At 54.8% G+C, this 17,021-nt stretch overlaps 1 protein-coding gene and 1 long non-coding RNA gene across 2 annotated transcripts in view; one reads left to right on the forward strand and one right to left on the reverse strand.

Moving 5' to 3' along the window:
- Positions 1–4,560: 4,560 nt before the first annotated feature.
- LOC109250919 (uncharacterized) lies at positions 4,561–5,170 on the reverse strand. The gene is made up of 2 exons (XR_002073250.2): positions 4,891–5,170; positions 4,561–4,719 (listed from the first exon to the last, which is right to left on the reverse strand). It is a non-coding gene; the product is annotated as an uncharacterized LOC109250919 (long non-coding RNA).
- Positions 5,171–5,394: 224 nt separating this feature from the next.
- The window catches only part of PARP1 (poly(ADP-ribose) polymerase 1), a 38,532-nt gene continuing 26,905 nt past the window's right edge, over positions 5,395–17,021 (forward strand). Inside the window, exons 1-2 of the mRNA XM_053909499.1 lie at positions 5,395–5,657; positions 9,987–10,152. Coding sequence (XP_053765474.1) covers positions 5,538–5,657; positions 9,987–10,152 — 286 coding nt within the window. The 5' untranslated portion in view covers positions 5,395–5,537. The remainder of the gene's footprint in view (positions 5,658–9,986; positions 10,153–17,021) is intronic.

The raw sequence follows: 17,021 nt of genomic DNA on the forward strand, positions 1-17,021 counted from the left end.
ATACACATTGGGGCGCCTGGGTGGCTCAGTCAGGTAAGCATCCGACTTCGGCTCAAGTCGTGATCTCGCGGTTCGTGGGTTCGAGCCCCAGGTCGGGCTCCGTGGTGACAGCTCGGAGCCTGGAGCAAACTAAAGAAATTACTAACGAGCTATTTCCCTTCTTTTTTTTTTTTTTTGTGCCAAGCCTTCAAAAATCCGATGTGCATTTACCCACTCACCATACACGTCCTCTCGGTCCTGTCACCCCGCCGGGCTCTGTAGTGGCCATTCCCATGGCTGCTGCATCGGACAGAGCAGATCCGAGCATTTCACGAAAAGGACGTGTCTGTGTATCACGTGTGAACTATGAACACCCTGTATGAATTACACGCATGCGGATAACATCCCATCCTTCCCAGCACACCAACAAACCAACCGAAGTGTGGTTCATCTGTGTTACGAATTTGCACGCGGCGTTAAAATGAACGACGTGTCCCCTATTTCCAACAGGAAGAGATGCCTCTGGGATATTAAAGCAAATTAGGGTACAGTGTGTCCATCATAGGATCTCAAACTCTGTGTGTGGGGGGTTGGGAAGGAAGAGACTCACAGGACACAGGTCAAACAATACGGTCACAGTGGTGACCTCTCGAATGTAGGAACGGGAAGGATGGACAGGAGGAAAGATTCTCACTCCTTATTCTGTTTATGTGCACATCACTTAATCTTTTCTGCTCGTTTCTGTTGTTTATACTGATCAAAGGAAAATCACGGTAAATTCCTTAAGGTCATCCAGACTCTGTCTCTCGCGCCCCCTCCCCCTGCAAGACAGCAGGTTCCGTGGGCCTGGCTGGGACAGTGGACAGCCAAGCTCGTGGGGACAGGTTCCCGGTCTCCTGCTCAGCCATCCCCCACCCCCCTCCCCACACCACCCCAGGAATCGGGTTCCTTTTGGAGCCAGACAGACAACTGAGAGCCACAGACACCTAAAAAATTCAGATAATTCTTCTCTGAGGGTCACCTAAATATCAGGCACCAAGCCGGCGTAGAGAAAGAAAAGTTGGGTGATACAGTTCCTGCCGAGGGGAGCCAGCTCTGGACACGGTACAGGAGGGGCGCGGAAGACCCCCGTTTTCGCACAGACGGTGGGGAGGACGAGGGAGAGCGAGACCCGGGGGGAGGGGTTCTGTGATCTGCAGAGAAAGGCTGGGCTCAGTGCTCCAGGCTCCATACTGGGTGACCTTGGGCGTGTCCCCCCCCCCCCAGGTCTCCGTTCTCTCCTCTGAAAATGAGAACAGCTCCTGGAAAGGATGGGGCTGAAGGGAAGGAAGAAGGCAGAGCACGGGGCACAGCGACGGAGTCTGTCCTGAGGCCGCCAGGAGAAGCCACCTGTCCGGGGCCAGCGGCAGCCCCCACAGGAAGAAGACTCGGACAGGACTCCAACCCCCCTGCGACTGCAGCCCCCCAGAGCCTGAGTGACAGGCACCTGGTTGAGCCCAGCCAGCCCCCAGAAAGGATTTTTGTTGTCTTTCACCCCATCGTTTTGGATGGTTGATTACAGGATAAGGGATGTAGCTTTAAATACACACTGGAAAGAAATAAAATGTGACAACGCAGAGATGTAAGTAGGGGTGGGGGACAGCAGCGGACAATTACAACAGGGACGTAGGGAGAGGTGGGGGGGGGTGCTGAGGACCCGGTTGTTAATGAGCAGCCCCCGTTGGGCTCCAGCCACGTTCCCGTGTGAGAACACAGGGCCCAATGTTCCCACAGTTCGACATTTTTCAGGTGAAAACAGAAACGCAGGGGTGCCTGGGTGACTCAGTCCATTGAGCGTCCGACTTCAGCTCAGGTCACGATCTCACAGTTTGTGGGTTCGAGCCCCGTGTCGGGCTCTGTGCGGACAGCTCAGAGCCTGGAGCCTGCTTTGGATTCTGTGTCTCCCTCTCTCTCTGCCCCTCCCTTGCTCTCTCTCTTACTCTCTATCTCAAAAATAAACATTAAAAAAAACCACAGAAATCCAGACATTTATGAAAAATATCCACATTTTGAAATGTTAACAAATGGTTTCAAACCATTCTAAACCTGATCGGGACAATACTGCGTGTTTGAATTTGGCCTTCAGGCCACCAGCTGTCGGTCTCTCGTGAGGCAAACTGGAATGACTACTGTCTGCCTGGCACCTTCTTTTCTGGGGGACCCCCCTCGCCCCACCCACATGGCCGTAGTACAGCTCCCGGACCTCTCGGTCACTGTTGGTGGGTCCAGGAGGGGGCCTCTGACCCACGATGGTTTCATCAGGGTTCTTACCTGGGATGTCTTAAGCAAAACTGAGAAGATCCTTCGTCCCCACCGTGGAAGAAAACACAAGAAAGGCAGGTCGGGAAACACTGTAGTGGTGACCTCCGTGTGCCAGAAGTCACTTTCCTACGACAAAGATGTCCCAAACAGAAGCAGAGAGAGTCCGAAGGGCAGCTGAGTCCTGCCCGGGGTTGGGGGCTGATTCTTCTCCTTGTTGGGGAGAAACCCCCATACGTGGGGGAGGAGACCCTACGTAGCCCACAGGAGAATGTCATCCCAGGTGCTCTGTCCAAACTTGCCGGAAGGAGCAAGCCAGGCGCCCCCCAGAGTGTTCTTTTTGTCTGTTTGTTTAATGTCGATTTATATTTGAGAGAGAGAGAGAGAGACAGAGAATGCGCAAGCAGGGGAGGGGCAGAGAGGGAGACACAGAATCCGAAGCGGGCTCCAGGCTCTGAGCTGTCAGCGCAGAGCCCGACGCGGGGCTCGAACTCACAGACCGCGAGATCATGACCTGAGCGGAAGTCGGACGCTTAACCGACCGAGCCACCCAGGCGCCCCCCGGTGGTATTTTCGATAGCCGCCAACCTTACGGGGCATAGCGTTCGGGCTGTGAATCAGCATCGGCCCTCAAGGCAGGTTCTTACTGGTGCAAATTAGCTATACCTGGTATGTTATACCTGACCGCACGGCAGCTTCCAACTTTCTTCTCCTGAAGCTTATAGGAAATAATTGTTGTTCTGTTTACTGATTGGGGGAGGGGGAGTGGCAGCTATTTTGTGGACAGACTGAATGCTTCCAAGTAAATACGATCCGTTATTAGGGTTTTTTAAACCTAGCTTTATGGAGCATTATAGTAAGGAGGAGACAATGTTTATGAAAGCCTTTTGTAAAGAATGAAAATCTATTTAAGCGTGAAGGAATGTTATTATGAAACAGTCTGTGTGGAGGACGTGCCAAGTGAGGGATTCATTCATTCACTCACTCACTCATTCATTCATTCAACAAATATTTGTGAGTGCGTGGCACCATTCAGCAAAATAGGGGCGCCTGGGTGGCTCAGTAGGTTAAGCGTCCGACTTCGGCTCAGGTCATGATCTCATGGTCCATGAGTCCGACGAGGCGCCGGGAAGTGACCCTGCGACACCACCCCCCCTCAGAGCCAGGGGGTGGCAGCGGAGAGGCCAGGAGGCCAGAGCCTCCCCTCTCCCTATGCAGCTGAGAAGGTAGAGAGCGGGAGGCAGCAGGGGCATGGGTAGCGGAACATTAAAAATAGAAGAAACCACTGGAGTCAGAAGTTAGAATTTGGTGACGGGTTGGGTGTGGGACAGAAGAGAAGGGTCAAGGTGTCTGGCGTAAGCAGCGGGAGAACCGGGGCCTCATCCTGAGTGGGCTGCTCACGGGGAGGTTTTGGACATCACTGGAGAAGCACGTTAAGACATCCAAGCCAAAACGCTGAGCAAGCAGTCGGATATGGCTCGCTCTCCTTTGGGCCCCAGGACAGGAATTCCTGACCTTGGAGTGCGCCCAGGAGCCCTACACCGTCCAGCGAAGTCCACAGGCCTCCGACGCAGGGCTAGCGCCCGCAGACACCACTATCGGGCGAGCTATCCCGGAAGTCGCGGGAGAGAAAGCCACACAGACCAAATTAAGACGCTTGAGCTACGGGGTTCCTTGAATCAACTTGAAACGCCTGATTTAACCTTCCTGCAGAAAGAGCCTCAAGACCGGGTAGATCACACACACAGAGTCCAGCAAGGCAGGAGAGCACGCCATCTGAACCTGGGTCATGCAGTGTGGGTATGTTTCTCTTCCCGCTGCATCAGCCAGCCAGGCAGTGGGGTTACGAACCCCGGGGCTGAGAATGCTCAAAGCCCCTCCACGGAGAGCCTGGAGCCCACTCACAGAGACACGGACAAGCGCGGCGGGTCACAAGTAGCCTGCTGAACAGACAAGCGTTTTACCTGCAGTTCTTGGGCAGCGCGGATGGGGCCACAACGGGAGCATGTGAGCACCAAGGGGCGAACCCGGAAGTGGAACGATCACGTCTTTTGATTTGGTTACTCTCTAATTATTTGATTTGTTGCATCACAGATCCCAATTATTCTATTTACCTTCGCCATACCTAAGATTCTTCCCTATGCCTCGCAACCTACCTGCCTGCTCGACGTCAAGTGTCTTAAGCTACTAGCTTGCTTCTTCTCCATGCAGACCACGCTTCATGAGTTTCATCGGTCCTGTTCATTTTTCGCGTCCGCCCTAGCAGAACTGGGTATTCTCAGATACAGCACGTAGGACTACAATGTTTTATTTTTATTATTTATGTTTTTAAGTAGGCTCCACGCCCACGTGGGGCTCGAACTCACGACCCTGAGGTCAAGCGTCCCACGCTCTTCCAATCCAGCCAGCCAGGTGCCCCAGCTACTGTGATGTTTTATATGGCTACAATAAAATGCATAGGATTATAATAAAATAAAATGAAATTAAAATATAAAATAAGATAAAATACAAAGTAAAATAAAATCACAAAATAGGATTGAAACAGAAACGTAAAAACAGTTCTATAGCAGCAGGTCCTCTAATGACGGCAACTTCGAGGGGCGAGGAGCCTACTTGCCAGGTGCGCGAAAACACCTGCGAGGTGAATCCGTGCACCCGATTCGCGATGCGGTGCTGGCGCCGGTCAGGCTTGGGCCCCGGCGCTCGAGGACGGTCCCCAGGGCACTGGGGAGCTCTTACTAGCAGGGAGACCCGGGCAGAGCTCGCGGCGGAAGCAGGCCAGCCCCTCCACCCCGGGGACTGACGGGCTGGAAGGCGGAGCGAGCTCCACGCCCCGCCCCTTGCCCGCAGCCTCCGCCCGCCGGGCAGGCGCAGCCGCCGGCACCGGGGAAACACCACCCCTCCGGCCGGCAGAGGGCGCGCGCGGCGGGGGGGGGGGGGGGGGGGGGGGGGGGGGGGAGGGGGGGAGGGGGGAAGGGGGAGGTGTGCCCCGAAGACGCGTGCGCGGCGGCCCCGCCCCGAGGACGCGTGCGCGGAGAGGCGTGCCCGAGGATACGCGCGCGTTGGCCCCGCCCCGAGGACGCGTGCGCGGGGGGCGTGCCCGTGGCGCGGCGTCAGCAGTCCGGCGGGGAGCGGCGGAGGCGGCGTGGTCGGCGGCGGCTCGGGGCGCTCGGGCGCCTGCGGGGAGCGGGGAGCAGGCGGCGGCGGGTGTAGGTCGCGGCGCGGGGCTCCCGGAGCGGCGGCGGCGGCGCGCGGGGACGATGGCGGCGTCCTCGGACAAGCTCTACCGGGTCGAGTACGCCAAGAGCGGGCGCGCGTCCTGCAAGAAATGCAGCGAGAGCATCCCCAAGGACTCGCTGCGCATGGCCATCATGGTGCAGGTGCGCGCGGCGCTTTGTGCGCGCCGTTGGGGGGGGTCCGGAGGGGGAGGGGGACCCGAGGGGGAGGGGCTGTCCGCAGGGGCCCGCCCGCCCGCGAAAGCCTGCCCCGGGGCGGGGCAGGCGGTGCCCTCCGCTCTGCAGAGCTGGGGGCCGCGGTAGCTCTGCTTCGGGGGCGGGGGGGGGGCGGGGGGGGGGTCCTCGTCTCCCTGCCATCCGCCGGGGGAATGCACGCGTGGGCTTTTGGAGCCGGTCCGGTTCTGACCCACCTCGTGCTGTTAGGTTTTTGTCCTCCGTTGGTGATGGCGACTGGCGTGTAAGGATTCGTTTAATCTGGTTTTCGGTGTCGTTTCAACACTCGCTCACTCTCGGTTTTTTCTTAATTGTGCAAAACTATGCGAGTCCGTGTCCTTTCCGGAAACTGCATTCACTTTTGGCCTCATTCGTGGTTTGAAACCGTATTTCCCCCAAACTTTCCACGTTCACGGGCGCGCTCTCTTCCTGAGGCCTTTCCAGCTGTCTCGTTTGAGTAAGAGTGGCTGCAGGGGTGCCCCTTGCCCCTCGAGGCTTCTGGGCACGTGGGGGATGCCCCCGGGGTGTATGACCTAAGGCCCCTGCCACGGCGTGGTGGGGGGGGGGGGGGGAGCTCCCAAATCCCCCGGCCCCCAGTATGCTGGTTGTCCCTGCCCTCCTCCCCGCCAACATGAACCTTCTGGTAGCTGTGTTCAGTGCTCACGGTCCAGGTAACTTGATTTTCCGTCCCTGCAGGGAGGCAGCAGCGTGTTTTAGGAACAACCAGATAGTCTTCGCTGGGTTTTCAGTACTTAACCAGTTGGAGAAGGGTGGGTACGTCCAGATAGAGGCTGTGTTGTCATCGTACCCTCAGGGCCTGCCGCCCCAGACGTAAGCATTCATCGAACAAGGAGCATCACCGGGTTAGGTCCTAAGGGCAAAGGGAGAGACCACCACCCCACCCCCTGCCTTGGCAGTAACCAGTTTGGTTAAGCGAAAGACGACTGGTAAACAAACCGTGCCGTACTGGGGCGCGTACCACCCCGGAGGGCTGTGCACTAGCATGGAGTGCCTGGGTGGGAGCTTGGTCAGCATTTGTTACGTACAGAAGGGGCAGGAAGTCGAGACTGGAAAAGCAGAGGAGGCCTGCCGTTTGGAAAGCGTTACCTCCCACGGAGGCTCTCTGATCTTAAACCTGAATGTAGGGGCTGCCTGATCTTAAGCTTCCTCCCTTAACGTTGTTAACTACGTGGGAATTAACATTTTACAAACAGTTAAAAGAAGCAGCTCCCTCACAGCAGAAGGGGCTCTTGGGAGATCTGGGGGTTTGAAGAAGAAATTTACATCTCTGGAAGAAATTTACATCTCTAGCAGTTACTAAGGCTAGATAAGATTCCTATTTCCTAATTGTGTATATAAGCAGCAAAGTAAAAGTAAAATCTGTACCTGTGGATTTTTGTCACCAGCAGTAATACTAATATAGATATTTTTATATCACTTTACGTTTGTTGGGGATTTCTCAAAATAACCCGTTATGCTCATCAGTATTCAAAGTTACTGCAGTTGGGAGAGTAGGTGCTAAATCTTGTTATTTAATGCTTTAAAGCTCACTGTATCCCACTGAATTTCGGTGTTTTGATGATTATTTCAGCCTAATCGGTTTCTCTTGTGAGCCCGTGTTTAAATTTCATTCCGAGAAAAGGACGTTGGTAGGCTTCTCTACTCAGCCAGAGAGGACCCTGTCCAATAGGGAAGGACAGACCGAAGACCTTAGGACAGCCAGTGTAAAGCTTGAGCAACGCTGTTGGATACAAAGGAGGGGTCCTGCGTCTGGGGGAGTGGGGGATGGCCCTACGGAGGAACTGATTCCTGGAGCAAATAAAATTTAGCATTCTGGGCCCTTGATGGCAAAAGAAATAATTATTAAACGTAAGTGGTTTTCTGGGACTGTAACTGGGGGTGGAGTTTTAATTCAGAATGGAAAGTCTGGTCTTGTAGGCCGAGCTGGTGGAGGTCAGAAAGAAAGAAGTCATTCTTCTCCCACTTGGATTTCAATACTTTGCTTTTCCATTTGTATGGGAGGATTGTTATCAGATACCCGATACCTTAGGTGGTGGGCCCCGAGACAAGCTCCAGGGATCCACTGGGCCTCTCAGCCTTCGGGGAGGTGGGGGGGGGTGCTTTGGGCAGGGAAAGGGTTGTGCCGGGCTCCTCGTCCTGCGTTGGGCTGGAGCAAACCGCGGGTCCCACACGCTGTGTCGTTCTGTGCTGTGTGCGGGGTGGCAGGCAGCGCTCTGGCCTGCAACGTGCAGATGGAAGCAGAGGGGCCCGGTGAGGACCTTGGTACTCGGGAGGTGCTCAGTGTTTTCTGGGTACACAGATGCTGCCTCTCACGGCCGCCAAGTGGAAGCACCGTCTGGTGACCTTGTTCTGGTTCCCTTCCTGCCGTGTCCTCGTCAGTCCCAAGTTCTAGGGTGAAGCCTTGCTTTGATTAGGGGTCCTTCCTCTCAAGGGAGGATGGGAGCCCCCACAAACCCCCCCTCCCCTCAAGCTAGTGCTGTGAGCACACCCTTGGGCTGCACCTCTAGGTCACTCCACGCTGCGTCGGTGGTTGGGACACGGCCCCCAGACCAAGGTTTAGGGGGCAGGTGTGGGGCCCCACCAGAGCCGGGGAAAAAATGCCACGCGTGTTCCGGTGCGGGGCGAAGGCACTGGGCCACCTGCCTCCTTTGCGTGAATGTGACCCAGCATTGCAGAGGAGGATAGACAAGGGGCACCGGGGCCCGAGGAGCCACGTGGAAGCCACTGCGATGTGCAAGCACGGTGGCCAGACGCTTCTAGGCGTGTCGGCTACTTTGGTGGAGCCTTGAGACCCAGAACACAACACAAGTCCGTTCTCCAGGGCCTTTTGTTGGTTTTGGAGGCCGTCTCTTCCTTAGCAGGAATTCTCCCTGCCCTCCTCGGTCTCCCCTCCGGACGTGAGGTGTTCCTACCTGGTGCAGGACAGGGGCATTGACCTAATACTCACCCTGACCTGTGGGGAGCTGGGGAAAAGCCTTCTGGGGGCCTGAGGAGGTGGGGACCTACCGAGTAGGGCCGTGGGGCATCTGGGCCCAGAGGACAGCGATGTGCTGCACACAAGGCTGCTTACTCAAGAGCCCTTGGCGTGCCCTGGTGAGAACCTTCTGTCTGAGTCTGTGACACTGTGAGGCCACTCCCCCCGGGTGGGGGGTGGGGGGCTGCTTGGGAGAACTTGTCTCTGCTTTTCCAGAATATTTTCCCTGTCCGACAGCTTCATCCAAAAATTTCTACGTGGTATTTATTTTTGATGCTGTTTTATTTTTATTTTTTTCCACCCGCATGGCATTTGGCTTTATCTTCTATAAGAGCAGGTGGTTGGGGCCTCCCTCACTTTGGTCAGAACCGTTTGTGCGTTTTTAGGTAGCTCTTCCTGCCGAGCGAATGGCGTGGCGGAAGGACCTTAGTGTCAGGTTCGAGCGGGGCTGAGGCACTTGCCACCTGTGTGCCACTCCCCCCAAGACATCTGCGAGACGGGGGTGCCGCTTCTACCCAGAGGACGGCCTGTGCACGGCGCCAGGGACCCAGTAAATGCCAGCGTTAGTCCCGCTCTGCCTGGCCCCCGTCCACACCCGCTCCATCAGGCCGGACAGCTCGGGCTCCGGGGCCGGGGGCCTGATGCTGTCGCGTCGCTCTGGGACGCCCGGAGCCCGAAGCATCGGGAAGCCACCACGAGCAGGGAAGCAGCTTCCCCGTGACCGGATCTGCAGTTCCCGCATACTGAAGGCCGGGGGGTGAGGGGCAGGGGCTTCTGTCCCCTGACCCCCCCCCCCCATCCTCCCTCAGAGAAGTCCGTTCATTCCACTCCCCTCACTGCGCCTGCTGCCAGCCTGACACTGTTTCCTGACACATTTTGCCTGCTTTGCACACGATCTGCGACTTGTTCTCATTATTCCAACTGCAGAGGTGCTAGAAGAGCCCTTTCTGGGCCACACGGGCCCTTTGAGTCCAGCCCTGAGTGGGGTGGCAGCTGGCTTCCCCGGCAGGCACGGAGAGGTGGGGTCAGGTCGCAGAGCGGGGTCCCTCCTCCAGAGAGCACAGCCTCAGCACCGAAAGGCAGCAGTCTTCCAGGCGGTTCGGGAGGATCTCCAGAGATGCCGCGTTTCCCACTTTGTGTGTGATGTGGAGAACATGGCACGGCTGGCCTCCTTTTTACGAACGGGAACCTCGGCTGCTGAGGCCTGGGCGTCGGCGGGGTCGGGGTCGGCTGCTGGCTCACCTCTCTCTCTGCTTCTCTCCTAGTCGCCCATGTTCGATGGAAAAGTCCCACACTGGTACCACTTCTCCTGCTTCTGGAAGGTCGGCCACTCCATCCGGCACCCTGACGTAGAGGTGGATGGGTTCTCCGAGCTCAGGTGGGACGACCAGCAGAAAGTCAAGAAGACCGCAGAGGCTGGAGGGGTGACAGGTGCGTACGGACCAGGAAGGCAGCGGGTCTAGTCCCCCAGCCCCAACTCAGGAGCTTCCCCGGGACCTTTTCTGAGAAAGCAAAGAATTGAGCCTTTAGCCGCTCCCCGCCCCACCCCCCCTCCTTTTCAGACATGCGTGTGTGGAGAACATGATGCCAGTGTGTTATTTCAGGGCACTTGGGTGACGTGGGATTGTCCTGTGGCGAGGTATTTGACTTTTCACAATGCTGGAAATGGAGCTTTTCTTTTTGGGGTGTGTGTGTGTGTGTGTGTGTGTGTGTTTAAGATTTTAAGTAATCTGTATATCCGTCATGGGTCCCGAACCCACCCACAACCTCGAGGTCAAGAGTCACACGCTTGGTGACTGAGCCAGCCAGCCTCCCGGGAAAGGTAGCTTTTTGTTTTCTCGTTGCCGTTTTGTTTCTCATCGGCCTTTTTTTTTTAGCGCGGGTTTAGGTTTGCAGCAAAGTTACGCAGGGGTGCAGAGCGTTCCCGTTGACCTCTTGCGCCCGCGTGTTGGCCGCAGCCTCTCCCTCTGTCTCCTCCAGAGCGGTGCTTCCGTTACAACTGGTGACCCTATGTTGACACCTCGCTATCACCCAAAGTCCATGGTCTACATCAAGAGCTCACTCGCTGGTGAGGTGCATTTTATGGGTCTGGACGGTGTACAGTTGGCCCTTAACATGGGTTTGAACCGTGCAGGCCCACTTGTACGTGGATCTTTCTCGATAAATTTAGTATGGTACCATAAACGTTTTTCCTTTTCCATAACGTTTTCCTTTTTTTTTTTTTTTTTTTTTTTTTTTAATTATTTATTTTTGAGAGAGAATTCATGAGCCGGGGAGGGGCAGAGAGAGATGGGGAGAGAGAATCCCAAGCAGGCTCCGCCCTGTCAGCCCCGGGCTCCTCCGTCGCTATGAAATCACGACAGGAGCCGAAATCAAGAGTCGAATCTCAACCGACTGAGCCGCCCAGGCACCCCCTGTATGGTTTTCTTAATAACGTGTTCTCGTGTGTGGTTTACTTTATTGTGAGGACGGTATTTAACATGCACAAATCCGCGGAAGACTAGGTGTTGATCAACTGTCGGTTAGGAGCAGTAGGCTGTTGGTAGTTACCTTTTGGGGAGAATCAAAAGTTACAGGTTTTCAGTGCACGAGGAGGTCCGCGCCCCAACTCCCGCGTTGTTCAAGTGCCAAGTGTTGGAATCGCACCGTATGTAGTCTTTTCAGGTTGGCCTCTTTCACTCTGAAACGTGCATTTCAGGGGTGCCTGGGTGGCTCAGTGGTTAAACGCCTGCCTTTGGCTCAGGTCGTGATCTCACGGTTCGTGGGTTCGATGCCCACCTCGGGCTCTGTGCTGACAGCTGGGAGCCCGGAGCCCGCTTCAGACTCTGTGTCTCCCTCTCTCTCTGCCCCGCCCCTGCTCACGCTTTGTCTCTGTGTCTCAAAAATAAATAAACGTTTTTAAAAAAAGAAAAAAAATGTACGTTTCAGGGGCACCTGGGTGGCCCGGTCGTTAAGCATCAAGCACTTGATTTTGGCTCGTGTGCCCACGTGGGCGCACGCTTTCTCTAAGTAAATAAACATTAAAAAACGCGTTTCAGGTTCTGCCGTGTCTCTTCATGGCTTGATAGCTCATTTCTTCTTAGCACTGGATAATACTCCGTTGTCTGCACGGACCGTGGGTTGTCCGCTCGCCTGCAGAAGGACATCTTGGTTGTTTCCAGGTTTGGGAAACCACAAAACCACTGTAAACGTCCACGTGCAGTTGTCTGTGCGGACGTGTCTTCAGCTCGTTTGGGTAAATAACCAGGGAGCGTGATTCCTGCATCATACAGTGAAAGTCTGTTTACTTTTCTAAGAAGCCAGCAAACCCTCCCGGGGCGGCTGCACCATTCTGCATGCCACCGGCAGCGAGGGGGTGACTCCTCCCCAGTCCTCGAGGGTGTCCCTGCTGTGGGTCAGGCCCATCCTGATGGGCGCAGAGGGGTGTCCTGTTTTAATTTGCGGCCCCCTGGCGCCGTGACGCAGAGCATGTCATCCTGAGCTCCTTGCCGTCTGCAGCTCTGCTCCCGTGAGGACGCTGGATATTTCCCCCTTTGTCATCTGTCCTGTGATCATTGGGTTTTAGAGTTCTTCGTAGATCCAGGAGAGCCGTCATCTATCAGGGGTCTTCTGCAGACCTCTCGTCCTGGCTTGCCTTCTCTCATCCTCTTGGTTGTCCCAGGGCAGAAGTTCCCAGTTTTAGGAAGTCCGGCTAATTAACGGATTCTTTCTTTTCTGGGTCGTGTTACGGTGTTGCATGGGAACGCCATCGCCATGCCAAGGTCAGCTAGATTTCTCTCCCGTGTCCTGTGCTGGGACAGAACAATCCTACCCTGATTCGTGTCTGTTCTCCGGGTACGTCTTTTACACTTAAGTCTGTGGTCCATTTTAGGTTAAGTTTTGTAAAGGGTGCAGAGTGCCTGCATTGATTTTTGTGTGCTGCTGTCCGTTATTCCAGCACCACTCGTTGAAAATTCTTCTTTTGTTTTGTTTTGTGTTTTTTTATTTTGAGGTGGGGGAGGGGAGGGTGCGAGAGGGAGAGAGAGATCCAAGCAGGCTGTCGCCGACGGCGCAGGTGCGGGGCTTGAACTCATGAGCCGCGAGGTGATGACCTGAGCCGAAATCAAGAGCCAGACGCTTCGCCAACTGAGCCACCCAGGCGCCCTGAGGATTGGTTTTTCTCCCGTATGTCACCTTTGCCCCTTTGTCAGACATCAGTCGACGGCGGATGTGTCTCCGATCCGTGTGCTGCTCTGTTTAGCGGTCTGTCCTGCCAGCCCCACGCCGTCTCCATGGCCGTAGCTGGACCCTAAGTCCTGAGGTCAGATGCTGTCTGTCCTCTGACTTTTTCACCTCCAGGATCGTGTGGGCCGTTCCGGGTCTTCGCTTCCGCGTAAACTCGAGTCCGCTTGTTGATACCACAAGCCTAACTGGCTTCAGACGCCTTTGAACCTGAAATCGTTCCCCGTCGCTTGTCGGAAGTCTCCCCCGACTGCGCTCTTCTGTCTCTGCTTTCCTAACCCGGCCCTTCTCCGTTGAACCCGGTCTTGTGACTCTGGGCCTCGGCGGGCGCCGGCCACCTTCCGCCCCCCGCGCCGGTGCTGGGCTCTCCCGTCCTTCCCGCGGCGCGGCCCGTGTGTCTCCAGTTGCCACTGGTCCGCGGGGAGCCGGGAGGCCCGGGACCCGGCTCAGACTCCAGAACGAGAGTAACGGCAAGTTTACGTGATTTGGTAATAGGAGAAGGCACAGTAAGTTTGTTATAAATGTGTTTCGCTTGTGAAGTCATCAGGCCCCACGTTGGGCTCTGCTCTGACAGCACGGAGCCTGCTTGGGATTCTCTCTCAAAATAAACTTAAGAAAAGAAAGACCAAAAAGACGAGCCTACAGTCTGACAAAATATCTTTAAAAAGGAGGTAAGAAAAAGTTTCTGTTCAAATGTCGATTCACGTGTGTTAACGTTATTTCTTCCCTGCAGAAATGGGATTCTCCCCCAAGTGCATCTGTATTAAATGCTTAGTTTGGTGTGTGTGGTGAAACACACGGCACAATATCTACATCTTAGCGACCTGTAAGCGTCCGTTTCGGCAACGTCGGTATTTTCACGCTGTGGTTCGGTCATCACCCCCCGTGGCCTCCAGAACCGATTTATCTTCCCAAACTGGAACTCCGTACCCACCTGCGGCACCTGCCGTGCCCCCCCCCCCCCCCCCAGCCTCTGGTAACCGCGGTTCTTTCCGTCCGAATTTGGCCACTCCGGCGCCTCGCGGGAGTGGAACCACACGCTTGGCGCGTGTCGTCAGAGTCCACGTTGCGGCAGGGCTCAGAACTGCCCGCCTTCTTAAGGCCGTATCCGTACTATGGACGGACCGCGTTTTGTGAATCCGTTCACCCGCCGGTTGACATTTCGGTCGTTTCACCCTTTGGCGGTCATGACTCACGTTGAGGCAAACGTCGGCGTACAAATACCTGTTCCAGACCCCGCTTTCTGTTCTCCCGGGTACGTGCCCAGAAGTGGATTTGCGGGGTCACACGGGAACTCTGTGTTAGATTTTTGTGTAACTGCCATACTGTCTTCCACACGGGCCGCGTGATTCTACATCCTTGCCAGCAGCACACGGGTTTCCAATTCCCTGACACCCTCACCAGCACTTTGTTGTCTGGGGTTTTGTGTCTGTGTGTGTGGTTTTTGTTTCTCCCGATCGTCCTGAGGCATGAAGTGTTATCTCCTGTGGTTTTGATCTGCATTTTCCTAGTGATTAGTGATGACCTACGTTTTATTTATTTAAAAAAAAATTTTTTTAATGTTTATCCTTGAGAGAGCGCGCGCGCAAGTGGGGGAGGGCGGGGGGGGGGTGGTCACAGAGATTTCGAAGCAGGCTCCAGGTTCCGAGCGTCAGCACAGAGCCAGTCACGGGCCTCGAACCCACAAACCGTGAGATCATGACCTGAGCCGAAGTCGGACGCTTAACCGACTGAGCCACCCAGGCGTCCCTAATGACCTACATTTTATAATTCATCATTCATTTTCCATGTTGAGAGTCGTAAGGTTCCATCGTTATTTTGTGAAGGCGTGCGGTATTTGTTTATTGAAGGTTTGCTAAATTTTGTGCACCGTTCAAGACCCTTGACGCGTTGATGTCATGGCACCCTCACAGCAGCCCCGAGTCAGTTTTCATAGACGAGGCAGAGGGGTGAGGTAACCGGGCTAAGGTCATGCCAAGGGTGCAAGAACCAGGTTCAGGTCCAGCCACGGGTTTTCAGCCGTCGCGCTGCATTGCGGATTGAGCCGCTGCGAGTTCTCGTACAGCCGGGGCACCTGTCCGGTTCTTTGATTCTGACAAGTGGGATTCCCGCTGGAAGCAATGACCTGATCTGAGGCCTTGGATGCCCGCATCGCTTAGACATCGCTTAGACACGTGCATTCACGTGCCTGCCTCCACCTCCTCGCCCTCGAGGATTTGCATTGCTTTGTGCTCCTGGTAGGGGTGGGACACCTCATTGTGTTTATCAGCAGTTTCCTTAATTTGGTGTTTGTGTCCTTGCCTCATCTTTTAGGCCATTTTGTCTTTTTTTAAGTGAAACAGAATGTACTAATTCTTTATCAAGATCTTTTTAATACAAAGATTTCCTTTTTTAGTTTATTTATTTTGAGAGAGAGCACGTCACGACTGGGGGAGGGGCAGAGAGGGCAAAGAGAATCCCAAGCAGGCTCTGGGCTATCAGCCCAAAGCCCAGGGTGGGGCTCAAACTCATGAACCGTAGGATCGTGACCTGAGCCAAAACCAAGAGCCAGATGCTTAACTGACTGCGCCCCCCCCCCCCCGCCAGGTGCCCCAATACAAAGATTTTTTTTTAAGTACGCTCTACCCCTGACGTGGGGCTCGAACTCATGACCCTGTGATCGAGCCAGCTGGGTGCTCCTGGACGTTTCTCTTTGAAGCATATTTCTGTGTTTTGCCACATGGAAGCCTTGTCCTGTTTGAAATGTCCTGTAGCCCTGTCTGCTCAGTCTCTGGTTTTGGTCTTATTCTTAACTTATTCACCTGGAATTTTTAAAATAATTTACACGCAGTTCAGGGAGTTTTGACAAATGCGTGCCCTTTGTGACATACACCCCATCGAGGTCGGGAGCATTTCTGTTCCCCCAGAAAGTTCCCCTGTGCCCTCTCTCTTACCCTCCCCACCTGGGTAACCACTGCTCTGATCTCGGTCCCCGCGGATGAAGTTTGTGTGACTTAGGATGTCCGAAGAAGAGGGAGAGAACGTGCTCCCAGAAGCCCCTTCCCCACAGCATGGCACCTGTGAGCCTCCTCAGGTTGGCCGTGTGGTCAGTTCGTGCCCTGGATTGCCGAGGGGTGCTCCCGGGAAGGAGCACCGTCTGTTCCGCATTCTTTTGTTGCCGGCTTTGGGCTGTTGCAGGTACAGCTGCCGTTAACGTTTGTGTCCAGGTGTCTATGTAACACGAGCTTCTCTTTCTCCGGGTGATGACCTGCGAGTGGAGCGGGGGTTCACTCGGTAGGTGTGGGCGACTGTCCTCCCGAGTTGTGTCTCCTCCCCCCCGCCCGAGGGATGTGAGCGTTTTGGCTCGTCCACGGCCTCGCCCACACTTGGCCCCGTCATTCTCTGGGGTCTTAGCCACTGACGGGTGTGTAGTGAGACCTTGTGGTTTTAACTCGCCTTTGTCTTTTTACTGAGTTGTAAGAGTTCTTACAATATTCTAGAGGCAGATCTTTTATTAGACGGAAACAACATGTGAATACCTTTTTCCATTCTGGGGCCTGCCTTTTTGTTTAGTCACTGACGTTTTATGAAGAGCGGTCATTGATTTTCTTCTTTTTTGGTTTGTGCTTTTGCCTCCTGAGACACGTTTGCCTGTTCACGGATCGCGAAGATAACTCCCTTAGGTTTCTTTGGAAATTCTGTAGCTCTGGCGTTCACACTTGGTTTCTTGATCCGTGCGAACCGAACGTTCGTGTCGGGTGTGAGGAAGGGGTGGTTTTGTGTGTGTTCCGTGTGGATACTGTTTTGTGCCCACACCAGCTGTGAAAAGACTTCTTTGTTAAAATCAGCTGACTGCGTGACTGTAGGTCTGTCTGGACTCGGGCCCCTCGGCGGGGTGTCTTCACTCCGCAGCCTCAATTCCTAGTTTCACGGGACGTCGTGAAATCGCAAAGTGAGTCCTGCAGCTTTGTCCTTTTTCTTTTAAATTTTTTTTTTTTTTCAACGTTTTTTATTTATTTTTGGGACAGAGAGAGACAGAGCATGAACGGGGGAGGGTCAGAGAGAGAGGGAGACACAGAATCGGAAACAGGCTCCAGGCT

Source organism: Panthera pardus, unplaced genomic scaffold, assembly GCF_024362965.1.
Source record: "Panthera pardus isolate Hobbes unplaced genomic scaffold, ASM2436296v1 HiC_scaffold_21, whole genome shotgun sequence".
Classification (NCBI taxonomy): domain Eukaryota; kingdom Metazoa; phylum Chordata; class Mammalia; order Carnivora; family Felidae; genus Panthera; species Panthera pardus.